Raw genomic sequence first — 25,457 nt, 5'->3', positions numbered from 1 at the left:
CAAGCTAGCCAGTAATCTCCTTATGTGCTCTCCACAGTCTGGATCCGTCAGAGATGTTCACAGTGTTACAAAGAGAGGAGAAGACGGAGGAAGTATACAGAGGTAGCCAGCAGGATAAAAGGGGGAATCAAAATGAGAGAGACAGATCTAGCCAGTAATCAGTTTCCAAAGTGTTCTTCACAGCTCAGAATACACAAAGAGATTCACAGAGTTGGGTAGAGAAGAGAAAGGGGAGGGAGGAATTAGAGGCAACCTGGTGGAGAAAAAGGAGAGTCCAAAGAGGGAGAGAGCATTCAAGCCAGTAATCTTGCTCCCAAGTAAAAACAGGTACTGAAGATTGTGTTCTTTAGTTACCAAATTGATAACAAATACCAAAAAGCAAAGATTAAAAATCTAGTGTAGAGGTTAGATTCTCAAAAAAAAAAAAATATATATATATATATATATATATATCTGAAGTTTGCTTTAAAAATAGGTTTTTTTTTTGCAAAGTAATAGTAGGTTATAAAAATGAAAATTAAAGGAGTAATAGAGGTCTTAAATATTAAAAAAAATTTAAAAACTGATAGTAGTAAAAATATATCTAGGACTTTCTCCGCTGTTGTTGTGGACAGTGTGTGGTCAGTTCATTTTCAGATAGTTCCTTGATCTGGCTTATACTTCTCAAGATCTATAGGACCCTTCCTACGTTCAGTTCAGTTCAGTCGCTCAGTTGTGTCTGACTCTTTGCGACTCCATGAATTGCAGCACACCAGACCTCCCTGTCCATCAACAACTCCCGGAGTTCACTCAGACTTATGTCCATTGAGTCGGTGATGCCATCCAGCCATCTCAACCTCTGTCGTCCCCATTCTCCTCCTGCCCCCAATCTGTCCCAGCACCAGAGTCTTTTCCAATAAGTCAACTCTTCGCACGAGGTGGCCAAAGTACTGGAGTTTCAACTTTAGCATCATTCCTTCCAAAGAACACCCAGGACTGATCTCCTTTAGAATGGACTGGTTGGATCTCCTTGCAGTCCAAGGGACTCTCAAGAGTCTTCTCCAACACCACAGTTCAAAAGCATCAATTCTTTGGCACTCAGCTTTCTTCACAGTCCAACTCTCACATCCATACATGACTACTGGAAAAACTATAGCCTTGACTAGATGGACCTTTGTTGGCAAAGTAATGTCTCTGCTTTTTAATATGCTGTCTAGGTTGGTCATAACTTTCCTTCCAAGGAGTAAGTGTCTTTTAATTTTGTGGCTGCAATCACCATCTGCAGTGATTTTGGAGCCCCCCCAAAAAATAAAGTCTGACACTGTTTCCACTGTTTCCCCATCTATTTGCCATGAAGTGATGGGACCAGATGCCATGATTTTAGTTTTCGGAATGCTGAGCTTTAAGCCAACTTTTTCCCTCTCTTCTTTCACTTTCATCAAGAGGCTTTTAGTTCCTCTTCACTTTCTGCCATAAGGGTGGTGCTATCTGCATATCTGAGGTTATTGATATTTCTCCTGGCAATCTTGATTCCAGCTTGTGCTTCTTCCAGCCCAGGGTTTTTCATGATATACTCTGCATATAAGTTAAATAAGCAGGGTGACAATATACAGCCTTGATGTACTTCTTTTCCTATTTGGAACAAGTCTGTTGTTTCATGTCCAGTTCTAACTGTTGCTTCCTGACCTGTATATAGGTTTCTCAAGAGGCAGGTCAGGTGGTCTGGTATTCCCATCTCTTGTAGTCGGTGCTAACTATGGGGTTTTAATCTATTGCATCTGTTACTTCCAAGGAGGTTCCCTCTGTTTGTTTTAGCTTCTTCTGTTTGCTGGTCTCTTCAGTGTCTAATTTCCGCCCTGACACAAGGGGGCGGTGGTGATCACTTTTTTAGGCTCATTTGTTCAGTCATGCTGTGGGGATGGAGGAACACTGCAAACAAATATCACTGGCGTGTGCTTGCAGTGGCTCGGCCACACTGGGTTTGCCCATGCTCATGGCGTGTGTGCTTTCCCTGTATACACTGCTTAGGCTCTGGGTTGCTTTGCTGGGAACTGTCTGAGGCAGGCCCTAAGTTGTATGCACTTCTCAGGTCTAAACCGCTCAGGTTCAGGTTCTTGGGTACTCCACAGAGGCACAGACTTGATTGGGCCTGCGTTTTGTGCTCTTCCCAGGTCTGGGCAGCTCAGGTGACCAGGTGCTTGGTAGGCGCGGTTGCCCCCAGGTGGGGGCTGCAACTTATTGCCTCCCCCATCCCAGCTGCTTGGTTTTCTGGGTGTACAACAGACATGCCTTCTCAGGTGTGCTGTGCGTCTCTTCTGGGGTACTGATCTCTGGCTGCAACCCTCCCGGCAGATGTCGACCGACCAGAATCCCAAGAAGTCTTGGTTAACAACAAAGCCTACTTTCAGTTTGGTAGAGGATGCCTCTCTGGGGCCGCAATTGACCTTTTCTGGCTCTGGCTGCCCCCGCCTGCCTGTCTCCAAGGGGGGATGGGCTGGTCCGCCGCCGGCTACCTCTGCTCAGTCCTTTGTTCTGTGAGCGGGCCTGGATGTGTCTTAGGTTAGGGCTTTTCGTGGGATAGCTATCCCACAGTCTGGGTTGCTATCTCAAGTTAGTTCCCTCAGATTGCCCTTGGGGTATTCAGGCCTGGTCCTTACCCTAAGCAATGCAGCCCATACCTCCCTGTCCGGCCCCCGTTTGGTAGTGGCGGATGCAAGTGTCTGCACTGCTTCTTGGCTGAGAGTTGCCGTTAGGCACATAATCTGTGGGTTTTAATTATTTATTTATTTTTCCTCCTGGTTATGTTGCCCTCTGAGGTTCCAAGGCTTGCCACCGACTCGCCAGTGAGAGTGTTTGCTGGTGTTTGGAAACGTCTCTCTTTTTTAAGACTCCCTTCCCAGGATGGATCTCTGTCCCTACCTCTTTTGTCTCTCTTTTTATCTTTTATATTTTTTCCTAACTCCTTTTGAAGACAATGGGCTGCCTTTCTGGGTGCCTGCATTCAGAAGTTGTTTTGTGGAATTTACTCAGCATTCAAATGTTCTTTCGATGTATTTGTGGGGGAGAAAGTGGTCTCCCCGTCCTATTCCTCCACCATCTTAGGACTGCATCCTAGAGTTATTTTCTTACTTATTGTTTTTGAGTTGTAAACCTGAGGTTTGTCATGGCTGCGAGTTGCTCCCTCTTATTAGAGTGGGAGGCTCTGAGGTAGGGATCATGTCGCTTTCTTCATCTTGGACCGTCCATTTTACAAACTGCTCAACATATCCTTAAGCTTCTTCATCTTGGACCATACACTCTACAAACTGTCCAACATGTCCTTAAGCTTCTTCATTTTGGACCATCCACTCTACAAACTGCCCAACATGTCCTAAGGCTTACCTTAGTCAGATGTCTTAGCATATCCCTCACTCAGTTTGGTTCAGTCGCTCAGTTGTGTCCAACTCTTTGCGACCCCATGAACCATAGCACGCCAGGTCTCCCTGTCCATCACCAACTCCCAGAGTCCACCCTCACTAGCACAGCACAAAAGAACTGAGTTTTAAAACATCTCTCAGGTGAATGATATAAAGATGTATGAATTAGATGTATGAATAAACTTTATTGACCTATGAATGTTTTAACCAGTTTGTAAGGGGTTTAGAGAAGGTGCTTTGGATTAGATTGCATTAGCATTGATACATAATCAAACATTTTTTAACCTCAGTTTCTTGATCTATAATGATGATAGCTATATACCTACTTATAGGTACTGTAGGATTGTTTTAAGGTTTAAGTAAGTTTATTCACATAAAAGGCTTAAAGTCTATAATATTGTGAAAATAACGTAACAAATAGAACAGCCTACTATTGTTGCTGTTCTTACTAACTATAAAGATGGTGATGATATCAGACATTGTGCTAAAGCTTCAGGACAGGAAGGCAGCAGTCTCCAGCATCTCTGTGTTTTTTCCTATTCTCACCTGTGACTGGATCCATGAAGAGGATTTTTTTGTCAATAGGATTTGGGAAATACTCACCTTTTGGTGTTTTCTGTGCTCCATTCTGAAGGCCTTCCTAGAAGGTTTACCTAGAAAATGATGAGAAACAGTGTTTTGGTGGGTAAATATTTCCAATCTCTGGGCATTCTAATTAAGGACAAAGAATTCTGAGCCAGAGAGTGACAAGAACAAGGAATAGCAAAGGAGAAATGGAAACTGATTTCTGTATCATCAACTCCTATGCTTCCACTGGGATCATTACATAATTTTCTTAAAATTAAAAAAAGAAACTTCATTTGTGCTTCATCTGAGGTCCATAAAGTATATAATAAATTTACTAGCCTTTCATGACAAAAATATTCAACAAAGTAGAAATAGACGGAAGTGACTGCAATATAATAAAGGTCAATATGAAAAGTCTGTCTCTAACATCATAGTCATCAGTGAAAAGCTGAAAACTTCTATGATCAAGGGAAAAAGGCAAGGATGCCCATTCTCAACATTTCTATTCAATATAATATTAGAAGTCCTCGACAGGGCATTAGATTAGAAAAGGAAACCAAAAACTTCCATTTGGAAAGAAAGAAGTAAAATTATGTCTGTTCACAGAGGACATGATTTAAAAAAATCTTTAAAATTCTACACACAAAAAAAAACCTGCACAGAAAGTTGCACAGTACAGAATCAACATTCAAATACCTTTCCATGCATGAACAATCTACATTCCAGAAAGGAAAATAAAAAAACAATCCTATTTATGTTTTTAAAGTTGTAGTCAAGAGCTAATTTGAATTAAAAAAATATTTTTATTTATTTATTTGTGCCAGGTCTTTGTTGTGGCATGTAGGATCTTGTTCCCTGCTGTGGGACTGACCCCAAGTTCTCTGCATTGGGAGTGTGGAGTCTTAGCAAGTGGACCCCCAGAGAAGTCCCGATAATCTTATTTATAATAGTATCAAAAAGAATGAAATAATTGGGAGTAAACTTAAGGACATGACTTATACATTGAAAATTACAAAGTATTGCTGAAAGGAATCTGACACAACTAAATAGAAAGGCGTCTCACATTTATGGATTTGGAGACTTAATATTATCAAGCTGTTCATACTACCCAAAGCAATTTAAAGATTCAGTGTCCTATTAAAATCCCAATGGAATTTTTTTCAGATATAGAAAGTCCATCCTACAGTTAATACGGAATCTCAGAGGACCCCAAATAGACAAAACAATCTTAGAAAGAACAGAAAAGCTGGAGGTCTCTGATTTCAGAACATATTACAAAGGTACAGGAACCAAAAAGCGTAGTTTCAGCATAAAGTGCGTGCTTAGTCGCTCAGTCGTGTTGACTCTTTGCGACCTTTTGGACTGTAGCCCACAAGGCTCCTCTGTCTAGGGGATTTCTCAGGCAAGAATACTGGAGGGGATTGCCATTTCCTTCTCCAGGGGATCTTCTTAACTCATGTATTGAACCTGCATCTCCTGTGTCTCCTGCATTGAAGCAGATTCTTCACCTGCTGAGCCACTGAGGAAGCCCACTGGCATAAAGACAGAGGTACCAATCAATGGAACAGAATAGACAGCCAGAAGTAAACGCTTGGATACATGGTCTAATGATCTTTATCAAGGGTGTCAAGACAACAGGGAAAGTTTAATTCCTGTAACAAATGGCCCTGGAGAAACAAAATATCCATATGCAAAATAATGAAGATCTTACATCACAAAGAAAAATCAACTCAGAATGGATTAAAGATCTAAATATAAGACTTGATAAGACTCTTAGAAGAAAACAAGGGTGAAGCTTCATGACATGAATCAGGAATGATTTCTTAGATATGATACCAAGTGCACAAGTATTAGTAAAAGGTAAAAATAGACAAATGATCATAAGGCAGTTCTATTTCCAGTTTTTTAAGGAATCTCCACACTGTTCTCCATAGTGGCTGTACTAGTTTGCATTCCCACCAACAGTGTAAGAGGGGTCCCTTTTCTCCACACCCTCTCCAGCATTTATTACTTGTAGACTTTTGGATCGCAGCCATTCTGACTGGTGTGAAATGGTACCTCATAGTGGTTTTGATTTGCATTTCTCTGATAATGAGTGATGTTGAGCATCTTTTCATGTGTTTGTTAGCCATCTGTATGTCTTCTTTGGAGAAATGTCTATTTAGTTCTTTGGCCCATTTTTTGATTGGGTCATTTATTTTTCTGGAGTTGAGCTGTAGGAGTTGCTTGTATATTCTCGAGATTAGTTGTTTGTCAGTTGCTTCATTTGCTATTATATTCTCCCATTCTGGGCATACACACTGAGGAAACCAGAAGGGAAAGAGACACGTGTACCCCAATGTTCATCACAGCACTGTTTATAATAGCCAGGACATGGAAGCAACCTAGATGTCCATCAACAGATGAATGGATAAGAAAGCTGTGGTACATATACACAATGGAGTATTACTCAGCCATTAAAAAGAATACATTTGAATCAGTTCTAATGAGGTGGATGAAACTGGAGCCTATTATACAGAGTGAAGTAAGCAAGAAAGAAAAACACCAATACAGTATACTAACACATATATATGGAATTTAGAAAGATGGTAACAATAACCCTGTGTACGAGACAGCAAAAGAGACACTGATGTATAGAACAGTCTTATGGACTCTGTGAGAGAGGGAGAGGGTGGGAAGATTTGGGAGAATGGCATTGAAACATGTAAAATATCATGTATGAAACGAGTTGCCAGTCCAGGTTCGATGCACGATACTGGATGCTTGGGGCTGGTGCACTGGGACGACCCAGAGGGATGGAATGGGGAGGGAGGAGGGAGGAGGGTTCAGGATGGGGAACACATGTATACCTGTGGTGGATTCATTTTGATATTTGGCAAAACTAATACACTTATGTAAAGTTTAAAAATAAAATAAAATTAAATTAAAAAAAGAAAAAAAATAGACAAATGAGATTATGTTAATCTTAAAACCTCTGTGCAACAAAGGACACAAAGTGAAATGGATGAATAGAGTGAAACAAAGGAACAGAGTGAAAGACAAACTACAGGATGGTAGAAAATATTGTAAAATACGTATCTAATAAGGGGTTCATAAGTATATACCAATATGAAGGTTACTTATAAGCCAGGAAGAGAACCTGATTGACCACGATGGCACCCTGATATCACACTACCATGCTCCAGCATTGGAAGAAAACAAACTTCTGTGGTTTAAGCCATGCAGTCTGTTTCATTATGGCAGCCTGAGCTGATGAACATGGTGGGAGAAGGCACTGAATAGACATTTCTCCAAAGAACATCCACAAACGCCAATAAACATATGAAAAGATGCTCAATATTACTAATCAATAGGGAAATACAAATTAAATCACAATGGAAATTATCTCATACCTTCTGTGATGGCCAATATGAATAAGAGGACAATAGCAAGTTTGGTAAGTATATGGAGAAATTAGAACACTTATACACTATTGTTGGAAATGTAAAATGTTGCAACCTTTACAGAAAACAGTATGGAGTTTCCTCAGAAAATTAGAACTGCTGTATGATCTAGTAATCCAACTACAGAGTATATTTCCAGAAAAAATTGAAAGCGAGATCTTGAATAAATCTTGTGCACATCTATGGTCATTGCAGCATTATTCCCAGTTGGTAAGATGTGGAAGCAATCTAAATGTTCATTGGTGGATAAACAGATAAAGATTATATATATCATATATATTATATACCCATGCACACAATGGAATGTTTTGAAGCCTTAAAAAAGTATTTTATCATATGTGGCCTCAGGGATAAGCCTTGATGATATTATGCTAAGTGAAATGAACCAATTAAAAAAAAGGCAAATATTGCATGATTCCACTTCTGTGAGGTACGTAAATTAATCAAATCCATGGAAACAGAAAATACAATTGTGGTTGCCAAGGACTATGAGGAGAAAGAATTGGAGAATTGTTGCTTGGTATGTGTAAGGCTTCAGTCATGCAAGATGAAAAAGTTCTGCAGATTTGCTGTAGAGCAATGTAGAGCAATAGTGTACCATAAACTCAGAAATTAAGAAGGTAAATAAAGATGTGTAGAGGTATGGTGGGAGAAGGCAATGGCACCCCACTCCAGTACTTTTGCCTGAAAAATCCCAAGGATGGAGGAGCGTGGTAGGCTGCAGTCCATACGGTCGCTAAGATTCGGACGTGACTGAGCGACTTCACTTTCACTTTTCATTATCATGCATTGGAGAAGGAAATGGCAACCCACTCCAGTGTTTTTGCCTGGAGATTTCTCTTACACTAGTTTTCATAACCTAAGGGAACAGATGGTCTTCCCTGGTGGCAGAGTGGATGAAAATCTGCCTGCCGATGCAGAGGACACAGGTTTAGTTGCTGGTCCAGGAAGATTCCATTTTCTGCAGGGCAACTAAGCCTGTGTGTCACAAACTACTGAGCCTGCATGTGCTCTGCCACGAGAAGTCAGTCACTGCAACCAGAGAAAGCCCCTGCACAGCAGCAAAGACCCAGTGCACCCAAAATTAAATAAATAATTTTTAAAAATCTGGGAGAACAGAAATCCATTGATGGAGAATCCTAGAACTATCAAAATTGTTTTCTCCAGTCTAGGCAGATTACCTCTTGTAAACTCTCTGAGCAGCAGAAGAGGAAGTGAGCTGCTCACTTCTATTTTATAATGAGTGTACTTAATTTTTTATTTACCTGAGGCTGTTTCTGGTCAGTGAAATGTGGGAAAGATAAGGGAGAATATACAGTTATCTCAAACCCTTTCCCAGATTCAAAACAAAGAATTTGTTTCACCTTAGGGTAAGAAGAAGAAGGAAATGGCAACCCACTCCAGTGTTCTTGCCTGGAGAATCCCAGGGACAGAGGAGCCTGGTGGGCTTCAGTCTATGGGGTCGCACAGAGTCGGACATGACTGATGCGACTTAGCAGTAGCAGCAGGGTAAGAAGATCATGTGGTGTTAGTTTTTTTTACACACATAAATAATGTATCTTGACATAATATGTTAATCATTTGCTCTTCTAAGAGATTTACTCCAGTAACCGAATTATTATGAGATTTCTATTAGAAATCTCTTTGATGAATTTATAGCCTAAGGTATCTTTAATTGCCTTTCATTAAGAATGTTTAGCAAAAATAATTCTTTTTAAAAAGAATCATAAATTTTAAAGAAAAAGCTTTTGAGAATTACACTGGAAAACCTATACATTCATCTTCATTCAGGCTTATGTCAATATTCAGCCACAACCACTTCAGAATGCTGAAAATTATGTTTTCTTTGCTAATGGCTGAGATGCAGTTGAGACCTTAGCCCAGGCTGGTTTTGGGAATACACCTCTACATTCTCCTGGCCCCTCACCTTGATGCTGTGGTGTCCATTCTTCATCAGAATCCTCAGTATCATCTCCCTGGGGTTTGATGACCTGCCTGCGGTGATGCATGAAAGCTGGTTGAGTGGCTCTTAAACCTGGAAAGAAGCAAAATATATGTTCTAAGAAGGAAGCACAAAGCACAAAAGCAATGGAAAGTGTCACAAAGTCAGGGATTGAAATCAGTAGGATGGGCTGGGAGAATGTAGAACAAGGCAAGAGGTGAGCTCTGCACTGCCAGGGTCAATCCCACTGGATAAAATTGGATAAAAAATTGGATAAAAAAATTGGATAAAAAATTGGATAAAAAAACTGGATAAAATCCCACTGGATAAAAAAAAAAGGAATAAAAATTTCCTCCAGGTTAGTCTCCACACAAAAGGGAACTGTGAGCAGATGAAGCCACCTAAGAGAGAGCCAAGGAAACACTGAGGCTGAAGACCTGTTTCATGTTTCCCAGGCTCACAGGCACCCAGCAGTTCCTGTTACTTATAGCAATCAGCACTTCATAGTTCCTTTTCACATTCCTATATCCGATTTTTTCCCATTCTCCCATCTCTGCCCATTCTTCCTTGGAGAAGTAGATGGAAATGTCTTTGAAAGCATCTTTGGCCTAAGGAAAATAATAGATTTCATCAGGGTCTTACTAATATAAGTCAGACCTTAGAGCTGACGTCTCCTTCACCTTTTGTGCAGGGACTAGCCTGAAGCTACTGGATGGTCTCTGTGAGACAGGAACAAAGACTTTCCTTCCCGCCTGTGTGCTACTTAACTGAAAAAACACTGAGCATTTTCCTAACTCTCGCTGGACACAGAGCAGTTGATGATGCTAGTGTCCTCTTTTGTTCTGCTCCACACCACCATCTCAGACAGGACCAGGCATTCCCATCCTGCGTACACTCACAGAGAAGTTCACTCAGCTGCCCAGTCAAGCAGTCTGTTGTCCTTTAGGGACCGGGGCTGTGTCCTTCCTATAGAGCTGGCTTAGAGCCCAGCTTTGCCAACTCTGCCTCTCACCGTGAGCTTCCACTCTGTTCTCCCAGCATCTCCCTCAGTTCTCTCCTCTGGAGACCTGTTTTGGCTCATAGCCATGGGAATGCCTCAATGCCAAGGTGCCTATGGAAGGAGAAGATGCTGAGATAGCCCATACCACTGTCCAGAGCCTGGTCTGTCTTCCTTGGGTGGAGTGTCTAGGGCAGGAAGGTGTAGGGAAAGTCAGAGTGAGGGTGTTGGTGGGGTGGACAGATCCTGTCCAGCTATGACAGGCCACCCTAATGTGAACTAGATATGGTTTCTTTGGTTCCCCTACAATTCAGCTCCTCTGAGGAAAGGCACTGGGAGGGATGTGTCTGTGGGTGACAGAGGGAATCTTGAGGAGACCTGGAAGCCCCTAACTGCTGGCCTGGGGTCAGGCTGAAATCAGGGCTCTATTCCAGTGCAGGAGAGGGAATATTTCTCCAAGAAGGGTTTTGAGGATCTCCCCCTGGGGACTGAAAAATCTGGGCCAACATGGGTTCTACATATAAGGGAAAAGTTGTTCAGCTTGAGGAGATCTGGGGCACAGGGGCTGAAGGAACTGGGATCCTCAGACAGAGGGGACTGGGGATCTTTCAGCTGATGTCAAATGCACAGGGTGAGAGAACTTGGGATCTTTGAGGCTGAGGAAATTGGAGGTTTCTTATTAAGGGGCTTTAAGTCTCTGACAGGCAGGACAGTGGGGGTCTTGAGGACGAAGAGTTTTAAGAGCTCCCAGGCTGAGGTATTCAGGGTCTCCGAGGTTGAGGAAATTTGGTCTCTCTGCGGGTGCTATTTTGAGGGTGCCTCAGGCTGACAGGCGGAGAAGGCAATGGCGCCCCACTCCAGTACTCTTGCCTGGAAAATCCCATGGACGGAGGAGCCTGGTAGGCTCCAGTCCATGGGGTAGCTAAAGTCGGACACGACTGAGCGACTTCACTTTCACTTTTCACTTGCATGCATTGGAGAAGGAAATGGCAACCCACTCCAGTATTCTTGCCTGGAGAATCCCAGGGACAGAGGAGCCTGGTGGGCTGCTGTCTATGGGGTCACACAGAGTTGGACACAACTGAAGCAACTTAGCAGCAGCAGCAGCAGGCTGAAGGGAACTGGGGTTACTCTAGGTATTTGAGATTCGCAGCACTAGGGTATTCAGTGTTTCTGCCAGTGAAGGGACTTGGAGTCCCTGAAGCTGACGAACTGCAAGCTCTCCTCAGGTTAGGACCCAGGTTCCTCAAAGCTGATGGGATTTGGGGCCTCTCACCCTGGAATTAGAAGCCGTCACTCTGAGGGTTTACGAAGGTTGCACAGGGTGCGTTCCGTTCAGTCTCCTCGCTGTTCTGCGGCACTTCCGACCCCGGCCCTTATCGCGATAACAGCTCAGCGGCTAATCCTCTCACGCCGAGGCAAAGTGCAGAGGGCGCAGCCTTCTTGTATGGTTCCAGGCACAAGCGACCAATCGGTGCCGCAAGCGAGGCAGTCCAGCCAATAGGCAGTGGGAGGGTGCAGAGTGAAGGAGGCCCTGCCCAAACGCTGGGGGAAATGGCTTCTCGGGGGCGTGTCTGTCAAGAAGCCTCCAGTGCGCAGGCACATCTTGGCCGATTTCTTTCCTTGTTTTCAGGCATGGCCTCTTAGGCCTGGATCTTCCAGTGGGCGCATTGTCTTCAGGCTGGATGTTTCCTTCCAGTGTCCTCAACTGTAATCACGACTCCACCAGACTGTAGTCATTCTCCCGGATTTTCTCCTAGGCCCACCTATGCAATACCTGGTCAAATCTAGTTTGGGGAAGAACTCTATGTGGTGCTGCAGCTGCTAAGTCGCTTCAGTCGTGTCCGACTCTTTGCGACCCCATAGACGGCAGCCCACCAGGCTCCTCCATCCCTGGGATTTTCCAGGCAAGAACACTGGAGTGGGTTGCCATTTCCTTCTCCAATGCATGAAAGCGAAAAGTGAAAGTGAAGTCGCTCAGTCGTGTCCAATTTTTAGCGACCCCATGGACAACAGCCCACCAGGCTCCCCCGCCCATGGGATTTTCCAGGCAAGAGTACTGGAGTGGGTCGCCATTGCCTTCTCCCTCTATGTGGTGCTGCTGCTGCTGCTAAGTCGCTTCAGTCATGTCCGACTCTGTGCGACCCCATAGACGGCAGCCCACCAGGCTCCTCCGTCCCTGGGATTCTCCAGGCAAGAATACTGGAGTGGGTTGCCATTTCCTTCTCCAATGAATGAAAATTAAAAGTGAAAGTGAAGTCGCTCAGTCGTGTCCTATTCTTAGCGACCCCATGGACTGCAACCTAGCAGGCTCCTCCGTCCATGGGATTTTCCAGGCAAGAGTACTGGAGTGGGGTGCCATTGCTTCTGTGTGGTGAGTACTGCATTATTCAGGGGAAAACTGTGTAATTAACTAAATTCTGATGAGACACAAGATAAACAACATCTGGTCAAACATTTAAATGCAACACATGGAATAAGAAAGTTAGAAAAACTTGGAGGATTTTTCATCTCAAAGTAGAAGTGGCACTTATGAGTAGTCTGTATATTTAATGGAGGTATCAAAAGCCTTCAACAATCAGGTATAAATAAAAACTCAAAGCCTTGCAAGTGTTTTCTGTAAAACGAGGCATTGAAGTGGAGGACAATGGATCCACAGAGATGAGTTTGCTTGACACCTACTGGCATCTCAAGAGGAAATAGGGACACTGTTTCTGGCCCTTACCTAGATTACTCACAGAAAAAAAAAAAAGGTGATTTCCATGTACTGGAAGCAAGAGGACTGACTGTAGAATTAGTATCAAGTGGTGGTTGGGAGTCTGGATGGAGAAATGTTACCAGAAAAGTGAGTTCATCTCATGGTGGTGTTGAGCCAGAAGATACAACCCAGCCAAAGCTCATGGGAAGGAAAAGTGTATTACTTGCAGGACTATGGAGAACACCATGCAGCTTTCTGGAGCACTGTCTCTCTAAAGCGCAAAGGTGGGGAAGCTTTAATCTATGGGAACAGGCATGTTGAGGCTTCCATGGTGGCTCAGATGGTAAACAATCTGCCCACAGCAGAAGACCCAGGTTCAATCCCTAGGTGGGGAAGATCCCCACAGGAGGGCATGGCAATGCACTCCAGTATTCTTGCCTGGAGAGTCCCATGGACAGAGGAGCCTGGTGGTCCATGGTGTTGCAAAGAGTCAGACACGAGTGAGTGACTAACACTTTACCTTTACAGGCATGTTTATTAAGGGTCTTGGGCTGTGCGAGACTCCAAGCTTCAGTTGACTGAAGTCCTGAGAGTCAGAACCAGTCACCATCAGCATCCCTTATGTTCCAGCTGGTCTGGTGTAGATATAGATATCTATTCTTCTTAATATTCTTTTCCTTTATCAGTTCAGTTCTGTCGCTCAGTTGTGTGTGACTTTTTGTGATCCCAAGGACTGCAGTATGCCAGGCTCCCTATCCATCACTAACTACCAGAGCTTGCTCAACTTGTGTCCATAGAGATGGTAATACAATCCAATCCATCATCTTATGTCATCCCCTTCTCCTCCCACCTTCAATCTCTCCCAGCATCGGGGTCTTTGCCAATGAGTCAGTTTTTTGCATCAGGTGGCCAAAGTATTGGAGCTTCAGCTTCAGTATCAGTCCTTCCAATGAATCTTCAGGACTGATTTCCTTTAGGATGGACTGGTTGGATCTCCTTTCAGTCCAAGGGACTCTCAAGAGTCTTCTCCAACACCAAAGTTCAAAGGGATCAATTCTTGGGCACTCAGCTTTCTTTGTAGTCCAACTCTCCCTTCCATACATGACTACTGGAAAAACCATAGCTTTGACTAGATGGAACTTTGTCGGCAAGGTAATGTCTCTGCTTTTTAATATGCTCTCTAGGTTGCTTAGAGCTTTTCTTCCAAGGAGCAAGCGTCTTTGAATGTTATGGCTGCAGTCACATTTCCAGGGATTTTGGAGCCCAAGAAAATAGTCTCTCACTGTTTCCATTTTTTCCCTATTTGCCATGAAGTGATGGAAACAAATGCCATAATCTTTGTTTTCTGAATGTTGAGTTTTAAGTCAGCCTTTTGACTCTCCTCTTTCACTTTAATCAAGAGGCTCTTTCATTCTGCTTCGCTTTCTGTCATAAGGGTGGTGTCATCTGCATATCTGAGTTTATTGATATTTCTCTTGGCAATCTTGATTCCAGCTTGTGCTTCATGCAGTCCAGCATTTTGCACGATGTACTCCACACCTAATTAAACATGGTGACAATATACAACCTTGACATATGCTTTTCCTAATTTAGAACCAGTCCGTTGTTCCATGTCTGGTTCTAACTGTTGCTTCTTGAACTTCATACAGATTTTGCAGGAGGCAAGTAAGGTGGTCTGGTATTCCCATCTTTTGGGAATTTTCCAACAGTTTGTTGTGATCCACACAGTCAAAGGCTTTGGCCTAGTCAATAAATCAGAAGTAGATGTTTTTCTGGACTCTCTTACTTTTTCTATGATCCAGTGGATGTTGGAAATGTGAACTAAGGTCCTTTCCCTTTGCTAAATCCAGCTTGAACATCTAGAAGTTCTTGGTTCACGTATGTTAAAACCTCACTTGGAGAATTTTGAGCATTAGTTTGCTAACATGTTAGATGAGGACAATTGTGCAATAGTTTGAACATTCTTTGGCAGTTCCTTTCTTTGGGAATGGAATGAAAACTGACCTTTTCCAGTCCTGTGGCCACTGCTGAGGTTTCCAAATTTGCTGGGATATTGAGGGCAGCACTTAACAGCATTATTTTTTAGGACTTGAAATAGCTCAGTTGGAATTCCATCACCTCCACTAGCTTTGTTCATAGTGATGCTTCCTAAGGACCATTTGATATCGCTTTCCTGAATGTCTGGCTCTAGATGACTAATAACACCATTGTGGTTCTCTGGGTCATTAAGATCTCTTTTGTACAGTTCTTCTGTGTAATCCTGCCACCTCTTCTTAATATCTACTGCTTCAGAAATGGCCCATAGCATTTATTTCCTTTTCTGTGCCCATCTTTGCATGAAATGTTCCCTTGATATCTCTAATTTTCTTAAATAGATCTCTATTCTTTCCCGTTCTGTTGTTTTCCTCTTTCTTTTTACATTGTTCACCTAAGACGTTTTTCTTATATCTCCTTGCTATTGTATGAAACTCTACATTCAGATGGGTGTATCTTTTTCCTTTTCTCCTTTGCCTTTAGCTTCTCTTCTTTTCTCAGCTATTTGTGAGGCCTCCTCAGACAACACCTTTGCCTTTATGCATTTCATTTTGGTGGATGATTTTGACCATGGCCTCCTGTACAATGTTAGGAACTTCCGTTCATAGTTCTTCAGACACTCTGTTGACCAGATCTAATCCCTTGAATCTATTTGTCCCTTCCACTGTATAATCATAAGGGATTTGATTTAGGTCATACCTGAATGGCCTAGGGGTTTTCCCTACTTTCATCAATTGAAGTCTGAATTTTGCAATAAGGATGTCATGATATGAGCCACAGTCAGCTCCCGGTCTTGTTTTTGCTGACTCTACAGAGCTTCTCCATCTTTGACTGCAAAGAACATAATCAGTCTGATTTTGATATTGACCATCTTGTGATGTCCACGTGTAGGGTCTTCTCTTGGGTTGTTGGAAGATGGAGTTTGCTATGACCAGTGCGTTTTCTTCGCACAACTCTTTTAACCTTTGCTCTGCTTAATCTTCAGAGAAGGCAGTTGCACCCCACTCCAGTACTCTTGCCTGGAAAATCCCATGGATGGAGGAGCCTGGTAGGCTGTAGTCCATGGGGTCGCTAAGAGTCAGGCATGACTGAGTGACTTCACTTTCACTTTTCACTTTCCTGCATTGGAGAAGGAAATGGCAATCCACTCCAGTGTTCTTGCCTGGAGAATCCCAGGGACAGAGGAGCCTGGTGGGCTGCCATCTATGGGGTTGCACAGAGTCAGACACGACTGAAGTGACTTAGCAGCAGCAGCTTAATTTTGTACTCCAAGGTGAAATGTGCCTGTTACTCCAGGTATCTCTTGGCTTCCTACTTTAAAAGAATTTATTTATTTTAATTACAGGATGATGACTTTACAATATTGTGGTGGTTTTTCCCATACATTGACATGAGTCAGCCACGGGTGTACATGTGTCCCCCTGTACCAAACCACCCTCCCACTACCCTCCCCATCCCATCCCTCTGGGTTGTCCCAGTACACCAGCTTTGAGTGCCCTGTTTCATGCATCGAACTTGGACTGGTTGTCTATTTCACATATGATAATATACATGTTCCAATGCTATTCTGTCCTATCATCCCACCCTCCCCTGCTCCCACAGAGTCCAAAAGTCTGTTCTTTACATCTGTGTCTCTTTTGCTCTTGTGTTTAGGGTCGGTGTTGCCATCTTTCTAAATTCCATATATATGCGTTAATATACTGTATTGGTGTTTTTCTTTCTGACTTACTTCACTCTGAATAACAGGCTCCAGTTTCTTCCACCTCATTTGAACTGGCTCAAATGTGTTCTTTTAAATAGCTGAATGATATTCCATTGTGTATATGTACTACAACTTTTGTAACCATTCATCTGTCTATGGACATCTAGGTTGATTTCATACCCTAGCTATTGTAAGGATTGCTGCAATGAACACTGTGGTATGGGCATCTCTTTCAATTCTGGTTTCCTTGGTGTGTTTGCCCAGCAGTTGGATTGCTTGGTTCTATGGCAATTCTATTTCCAGTTTTTTAAGAAATGTCCATGCTATTCTCCATAATGGCTGTACTAATTTGCATTCCCAGCAACAGTGTAAGAAGCTTCCCTTTTCTCCATACCATCTCCAGCATTTATTGTTTGTAGACTTTCAGATGGGAGCCATTCTGACTGGGGTGAGATGGTCCCTCAAAGTAGTTTTGATTTGCATGTCTCTGATAGTGAGTGATGTTGAGCATCTTTTCATGTGTTTATTAGCCATCTGCATGTCTTCTTTGGAGAAATGTCTGTTTAGTTCTTTGGCCCATTTTTTGATTGGGTCATTTATTTTTCTGGTATTGAGCTGCATGTGCTGTTTGTATATTTTGGAGATTGATTCTTTGTCAGTTTTTCAGTTGCTATTATTTTCTTCCATTCTGAAGGCTGTCTTTTCACCTTGCTCATAGTTTCCTTCGTTGTGCAAAAACATTTACATTTAATTAGGTCCTGTTTGTTTATTTTTGCTTTTATTTCCATTACTCTGAGAAGTGGGCTATAGAGGATCTTGCTGTGATTTATGTCAGAGAGTATTCTGCCTATGTTTTCTTCTGGGAGTTTTACAGTTTTTGGTCTTACATGTAGATCTTTAATCCATTTTGAGTTTGCTTTTGTGTGTGGTCTTAGAAAGTGTTCTGGTTTCATTCTTTTACAGGCAGTTGACCAGTTTTCTCAGCACCACTTGTTAAAGAGATTGTCTTTTTTCCATTGTGTATTTTTGCCTCCTTTGTCACAGGTAAGGTGTCCATAGGTGCAGGGATTCTTCTCTGAGCTCTCTATTTTGTTTTGTTGATCTATATTTCTATCCTTGTGCCAGTGCCATACTGTCTTGATGACTGTAGCTTTGTAGTATAGTCTGATTGACTTCCTACTTTTGCATTGCAGTCCCCTATAATGAAAAGCACATCTTTTTTTGGTATTAGTTTTAGAAGGTCTTGTAGGTCCTCATAGAACCATTCAACTTCAGCTTCTTTGGAATTAGTGGTTGGGGCATAGACTTGGATTACTGTGGTGTCGAATGGTTTGCCTTGGAGACGAACAGAAATCATTCTGTCCTTCTGGAGATTGCACGCAAGTACTGCATTTTTTACTCTTGTTGACTATGAGGGCTACTGTATGTCTTCTAAGGGATTCTTGCCCACAGTAGTAGATGTAATGATCATCTGAGTTAATTTGCCCATTCCAGTCCATTTTAGTTCACTGATTCCTAAAATGTCAATGTTCACTCTTGCCATTTCCTATTTGACCACATCCAATTTACCACAATCATAGAACTAACATTATAGGTTGCTATGGAATATTGTTCTTTTTGGCATCAGATTTTACTTCCATCACCAGTCACATCCACAACTGGGCACTGTTTTCATTTTTGCTCTGTCTCTTCATTCTTTCCTGGGTTATTTCTCTACTCTTCTCCAGTAGCATATTGGGCACCTACAGACCTGGGGAGTTCATCTCTCAGTGTCACATCTTTTTGCCTTTTCATACCATTAATGGGGTTCTCAAGGCAAGAATACTGAAGTGGTTTCCATTCCCTTCTCCAGTGGACCACATTTTGTCAGAACACTCCGCCATGACCCGTTCATCTTGGGTGGCCATACACCGCATGGCTCATAGTTTCATTGAGTTAGATAAGGCTGTAGTCCATGGGATCAGTTTGGTTAGTTTTCTATGACTGTGATTTTCATTCTGTCTGCCCTCTTATGAATAAGGATCGGAGAGTTATGGAAGCTTCCTGATGGGAGACAATGACTGTGGGGGAAACTGAGCCTTGATCTGATTGGTGGGGCCATCCTCAGTAATCTTTAATCCAATTTTCTACAGATGGGGGAGGCTGTGTTCCCTCCCTATTGTTTGGCCTTAGGCCAAAATGCTGACCCACGCTTCCACCAGAGACTCCTGGATTCTCGCAGCAGATTCTAACTCAGTCTCATGTGGGGACACTCCTCCTTTCTCCTGGCTCCTGCTGCACACAAGGTTTTGTTTGTGCCCTCCAAGAGTCTGTTTCCCCAGTCCTGTGCAAGTTCTGTAATCTAATACCTCTGGCTTCCAAAGTTTAATTCTGTGGAGGTTCTCAGTCCCTTTGCTAGATCCCCAGTTTGGGAAATCTGTTGTGGGTCCTAGAACTTTCTTAACAGTGTGAGAATTTCTTTGATATAATTGTTCTGCAGTTTGTGTGTTGTCTGCTCAGCAGCTCTGTGGTCGAGCTAATGGCACATCCTTCAAGAGAGCTTATGCCACATGCTAAGTGCCCCAGGTCTGCTGCAGCCAGAGCCCCTTTCCATGTGGCAGGCCACTGCAGACCCATGCTTCCACAGAATACACTCAAACATTCAAAGGCAGGTCTGGTAAGTCTCTGTGGTGCCTCTGGGTCCTGGTGCACACAAGGTTTTGTTTGAGTCTTCCAGGTGTCTCTGGCGGGCATGGGGTTTGATTATAAATTCGATTTTGCCTCTCCTACTGTCATGTTGGGGCTTCTCCTTTGCCCTTGCATGTGGGGTATCTTTTTTGGTGGGAGCCAACATTATCCTGTTGATGGTTGTTTAGCAGTGAGTTGCAATTTTGGAGTTCTTGCAGGAGAAGATGAGTACACGTCCTTTTACCCCGACATCTTTCCCCTTATAGGTTATTACAAAGTGTTCTGTGTAGATGTCTGTGCTATACAGTAGGTCATTGTTGAGTATTTATTTTACTTTCATTTTTTAAAGTGTTGATTTATCTTGTTTATTTCATTTATCTATTTTTGGCTGCACTGTCATTGTTGCTGTGCCCAGGTTTTCTCTATTTTCAGAGAGTGGGGGCTACTCTTACTTGTGGTGTGAGGGCTTCTCGTGGTGGTGTCTTCTCTCTTTGTGGAGCACAGGCTCCAGAGTATGCAGGCTTCTGTAGTTGCAGCACATGGGCTCAGCAGTTGTGGCTCCGAGGCTTCGAGCACAGGCTCAGTAGTTGAATGAGAACCCCTCACACTGCACAAAGGAGAAGCCCACAGTCTCCTCAACTAGAGGAAAGTCTGTGCAGCAACAAAGACCCAGTACAGGCAAAAATAGACAATAAAAAAATAAACAGAATTATGAAATAACAACAGCAATAAAACTCCACAAAAAGCAGAGCTGGTATCAGGTAGCCCAGTAACTAGGTCTGTTTGTCTCTGGTTCATTGCACTGCTGCTTTCTTTCTGAAATGCAAAAAGAAGGAAACCTACAAGGGGCAGTCTACAAGGGTTGGAAATCTACAAGGGTTGGAAAACTACAAGGGTGGGAAAGGCAAGCACCAGTGTGTCAGTAGCATGAGGTCAAAGGAGAATAGGTGCAGGATGTAGGTCAAGTAGAGTTTGGGGACACAAAAGCAAACTTAGTTAAAGAGTACAGATTAGGAGCAGTAAGGAAAATCTAGGAGGGATTAAGCCTGCTCACTGTTCTCTTTATCTTCTTTGCTCTCAGGAAAGAAAAGAAAATCATTTCTCTTTTTTCTTTTCCACTGCTACCCTGGGCTTGTGGCCCCCTCCCTCCCATCTCTGCCTCCGCCTTTAAGAGGCTTCCCCTCTGTGTCCTCTTTCGTCTCTTCAAAGGACTCTGTCAGTTGGATTGAAGATCATCCTAACCCTACATGAGCTTATATGGATATCCTTAACTACATCTACAAAGAACCTTTGCCCAGATATGGCCTTGTTCTGGGAGGATGCATCTTTGTTTGGCCATCATTCACCCCATTCTCTCTGTATAAATAACCCTCATTTTAGGAGATCACCACAGGCCCATATAGACGGGCATAGACAGCAGCCACACAGGTGGAGTCTGGAGAGAATGAGTTCCTTGCAGTCCCCTGGAACGTATGAAGGCCTGACTTCATCAGGTGAGGTGAATCACAGGGAATAGAGGGGCATGGTCTTGTTCAGACTTCAAAAAGACCACTTTGCAGTGGGATGTGAGATGCACCGTGGGGGCAGGGAGCTTCGTCAGGGCCTGATGGAGGGGTTAGGCTTGGGCCAGGGCCTTGGCTATAGAGCGGATGTAGTGTGGGAGTTGGCCATGCACCCTGGAGGAGGAGCTGACAGTCACTGGGGCACAGGGAACTGGGAACCTGGGAGGCCTCCGTGTTCCTGAACCTGAAGAGGAAATGTTAAAATTTTATATCACTTCCTACTCCTACTGCCTCTGTAACTCAGCTTGCTCCTTGCAAAGTCTGGATCACCTAGGTCACACAGTCTCAGAAAGTGGAGATTTACAATACTCGGAGCTGGAGCTTGTCTCCCTCACCCTTGTCCTGCCCCCTGCATACCTGCTTAATCATGCCTGTCCATGATAATGCACAGCCTGTGTCCCTGACACTCCCCTCACCCCTAGGGGAACTCCCCGCTCTGCTGGAGCACTTCCAGTGGCTGTGGGTGGCCACTGACAGGACTTTGGTCTCCTCAGGACCCGCTGGGACTTCAGCTTAGGGACAGTTCAGCTCAGGCTGACAGGAGATGGGTCACCACAGGACCCACGTGATTTCAGCTTTGGGACATTGTGGGGTTCAGTTCAGGCTGATGGAATATTGTCTCTTCAGGACCACTGGGGCTTCAGCTTTGGGACATTGTGGGCTTCAGTTCAGGGAGATGGGAGTCTAGTCTTCTAAAGACCTGCTGGTGCTTCAGCTTTGGGACTTTGTGGGGGTCAGTTCAGGGAGATAGGCAGCCTGGTCTCCTCAGGACCTGCTTGGGTTTTGGCTTTTAAACATTGTGGGGTTCACTTCAGGCTGATAGGTCTCCTCAGGACTCATTTGTGTTTCAGCTTTGGGACTTTGTGGGGTTCAGTTCAGGCTGATGGGGTTCTAGCCACTGAGGACCTATTGGGGCTTCGGCTTTGGGACATTGTGGGGTTCAATTCAATCTGATGGGAGCCTGGTCTCCTCAGGACCCACTGGTGTTTCAGTCTTGATACATTTTGAGGTTCAATCCATGGTGATGGGAGTCTGGCCACTCGGGACCCATTATGGCTTTGGCTTTGGGATATTGTAGGGTTAGCTCAGGCTGATGGGAGTCTGGTCTCCTCAGGACCTGTTGGATTTTCAGCTTTGGGACTTTGTGGGGTTCAGTTCAAGCTTACAGGAGTCTGGTCTTTTCAGGACCCACTGGGATTTCCACTTTGGGACATTGTGGGGTTCAGTTCAGGGAGATGGGAGTCTGGCCACTGAGGACACACTGGGGCTTTGACTTAGAAACATTGTGGTGTTCAGCTCAAGCTGATAGGAGTCTGGTCTTCTCAGGACCCACTGGGGTTTCAGCTTTGATACATTTTGGGGTTCAATCCAGGGTTGATGGGAGTCTGGTCTCCTCAGGACCTGCTGGTGCTTCAGATTTAGGACTTTCTGGGGTTCAGTTCAGGCTGACAGAAGTCTTGTCTTTTCAGGACCCACTGGGGTTTCAGCTTTGGGACTTTGTGGGGTTCAGTTCAGCGAGATGGGAATCTGGCCATGGAGGACCCACTGGAGCTTTAGTGTTGTACATTGTGGGGTTCAGTTCAAGCTGATGGGAGTCTGGTCTTCTCAGGATCCAGTGGGATTTCAGCTTTGATACATTTTGGAGTTCAGTCCAGGATGATGGGAGTCTATTATAAACAGTGCTGCGATGAACACTGGGGTACACGTGTCTCTTTCCCTTCTGGTTTCCTCAGTGTATATGCCCAGAAGTGGGATTGCTCGATCATAAGGCAGTTCTATTTCCAGTTTTTAAAGGAATCTCCACACTGTTCTCCATAGTGGCTGTACTAGTTTGCATTCCCCCCAACAGTGTAAGAGGGTTCCCTTTTCTTTGTATTTCTCTGTTGTCTGTTGTGATCTCTCCATTTTCATTTCTAATTTTATTGATTTGATTTTTCTCTCTTTGTTTCTTTTTTATTTTTTAAAATATAAATTTATTTATTTTAATTGGAGGTTAATTACTTTACAATATTGTATTGGTTTTGCCATACATCAACATGAATCAGCCACAGGTATACACGTGTTCCCCATCCTGAACCCCCCTCCCTCCTCTCTCCCTGTACCATCCCTCTGGGTCGTCCCAGTGCACCAGCCCCAAGCATCCAGTATCATGCATTAAACAAATCGCCAGTCTCCCTTTGTTTCTTGATGAGTCTGGCTAATGGTTTGTCAATTTTATTTGTCCTCTCAAAGAACCAGCTTTTGGCTTTGTTGATTTTTGCTATGGTCTCTTTTGTTTCTTTTGCATTTATTTCTGCCCTAATTTTTAAGATTTCTTTCCTTCTACTAACCCAGGGGTTCTTCATTTCTTCCTTTTCTAGTTGCTTTAGGTGTAGAGTTAGGTTATTTATTTGACTTTTTTCTTGTTTCTTGAAGTATGCCTGTATTGCTATGAACCTTCCCCTTAGCACTGTTTTTACAGTGTCCCAGAGGTTTTGGGTTGTTATGTTTTCATTTTCATTCGTTTCTATGCATATTTTGATTTCTTTTTTGATTTCTTCTGTGATTGTTGGTTATTCAGCAGCGTCTTGTTCAGCCTACATATGTTGCAATTTTTAATAGTTTTTCCTCCTGTAATTGAGTTCTTTTTTTTATTTTAATTTAATTTAATTTAATTTTTTTTTTTGCATTTATTTTATTTTATTTTTTTTTTTATTTTTAGACTTTACATAACTGTATTAGTTTTGCCAAATATCACAATGAATCCACCACAGGTATACACGTGTATTTTATTTTTTAAACTTTACATAATTGTATTAGTTTTGCCAAATATCAAAATGAATCCGCCACAGGTATACATGTGTTCCCCATCCTGTAATTGAGTTCTAATCTTGCTGCATGGTGGTCAGAAAAGATGCTTGGAATGATTTCAATTTTTGAATTTACCAAGGCTAGATTTATGGCCCAGGATGTGATATATCCTGTAGAAGGTTCCGTGTGCACTTGAGAAAAAGGTGAAATTCATTGTTTTGGGGTGAAATGTCCTGTAGATGAAAATTAGGCCTAACTGATCTGTTGTATCATTTAAAGTTTGTGTTTCCTTGTTAATTTTCTGTTTAGTTGATCCATCCATAGGTGTGAGTGGGGCATTAAAGTCTCCCACTATTATTGTGTTCTTGTTAATTTCCCCTTTCATACTTGTTAGCATTTGTCTTACATATTGCAGTGCTCCTATGTTGGGTGCACATTTATAATTGTTATATCTTCTTCTTGGATTGATCCTTTGATCATTATGTAGTGCCCTTGTTTGTCTCTTTTCACAGCCTTTTGTTTTACAGTCTATTTTATCTGATATGAGTATTGCTACTCCTGCTTTCTTTTGGTCTCTATTTGCATGGAATATCTTTTTCCAGCCCTTCACTTTCTGTCTGTATGTGTCCCTTGCTTTGAGGTGGGTCTCTTGTAGATAATATATATACGGGGTCTTGTTTTTGTATCCATTCAGCCAGTCTTTGTCTTTCAGTTGGGGCATTCAACCCATTTACGTTTAAGGTAATTATTGATAAGTATGATCCCGTTGCCATTTACTTTACTGTTTTGGGTTTGAGTTTATGCACCCTTTTTGTGTTTCCAGTCTAGAGAAGATTCTGTAGCATTTGTTGCAGAGCTGGTTTGGTGGTGCTGAATTCTCTCAGCTTATGCTTGTCTTAACTTGTGTGTCTCTCTCTTGTGTGTGTGTCTCTGTGTGTTTCTCAGTGTGTGTGTATCTCAGTGTGTTGTGTTTCTCTCTCAGTGTGTGTGTCTCTCTCTCAGTGTGTGTACCTCTCTCTTTGAGTGTGTGTGTCTCTGTGTGTCTCTCTCAGTGTGAGTGTGTCTGGTTCTCAGTATGTGTGTGTGTGTGTCTGTGTGCATGTGTGTCTCTTTCTGTATGTGTATGACTTTCAGTGTGTGTGTCTCTCAGTGTGTGTGTCCCTCTCAGTTTGCATGTCTCTGTGTGTGTCTCTCCATGTACTTTTGTCTCTCTCTCTCAGTGTGTGTCTCTCTCTGTGTTTCTGTGTCTCTCTCAGTGTGTGGGTGTGTGTCTCACTCTCCTTGTTTAAGTTTCTCTCCCTCAGTGTGTGTGTGTATATCTCACTCTCAGGAGTGTGTGTCTCTTCCTGGATGAGGGTGTCTCTCTCAGTGTGTGTGTCCCTCTCAGTTTGCATGTCTCTGTGTGTGTCTATCAGTGTGTTTTTGTCTCTCTCTCAGTGTGTGTGTCTCTCAGTGTGTGTGTTTCTCTGTATGTTGTGTGTTCACTCTTTCACAGTGTGTGTCTTTCTCAAGTGAGTCTCTTTCAGTGTGTGTGTATGTGTCTGTCTGTCTCTCTCAGTGTGCCTGGCTAACTCTCAGTGTATGTGTGTCCCTGTCAGTGTGTGTGTCTCTGTGTGTGTGTTTCTCTCTGTGACTCTCACAGTGTCTCTGTTTGTGTGTC

The 25,457-nt window shown here is 43.1% G+C and overlaps 1 protein-coding gene across 1 annotated transcript in view; it reads right to left on the bottom strand.

The window, feature by feature from the left end:
- Positions 1-25,457, bottom strand: part of LOC102406655 (probable histone-lysine N-methyltransferase PRDM7) — a 70,465-nt gene that overhangs the window by 10,768 nt on the left and 34,240 nt on the right. The window contains exons 3-4 of the mRNA XM_044936534.2: positions 9,333-9,440; positions 3,999-4,048 (exon numbers count right to left, since the gene is read on the bottom strand). Coding sequence (XP_044792469.1) covers positions 3,999-4,048; positions 9,333-9,440 — 158 coding nt within the window. The remainder of the gene's footprint in view (positions 1-3,998; positions 4,049-9,332; positions 9,441-25,457) is intronic.

This window comes from Bubalus bubalis, chromosome X, assembly GCF_019923935.1.
Source record: "Bubalus bubalis isolate 160015118507 breed Murrah chromosome X, NDDB_SH_1, whole genome shotgun sequence".
Classification (NCBI taxonomy): Eukaryota; Metazoa; Chordata; class Mammalia; order Artiodactyla; family Bovidae; genus Bubalus; species Bubalus bubalis.
The sequence above is the reverse complement of the archived record's forward strand: the minus strand, read 5'-3'. Positions and strand labels throughout refer to the sequence as shown.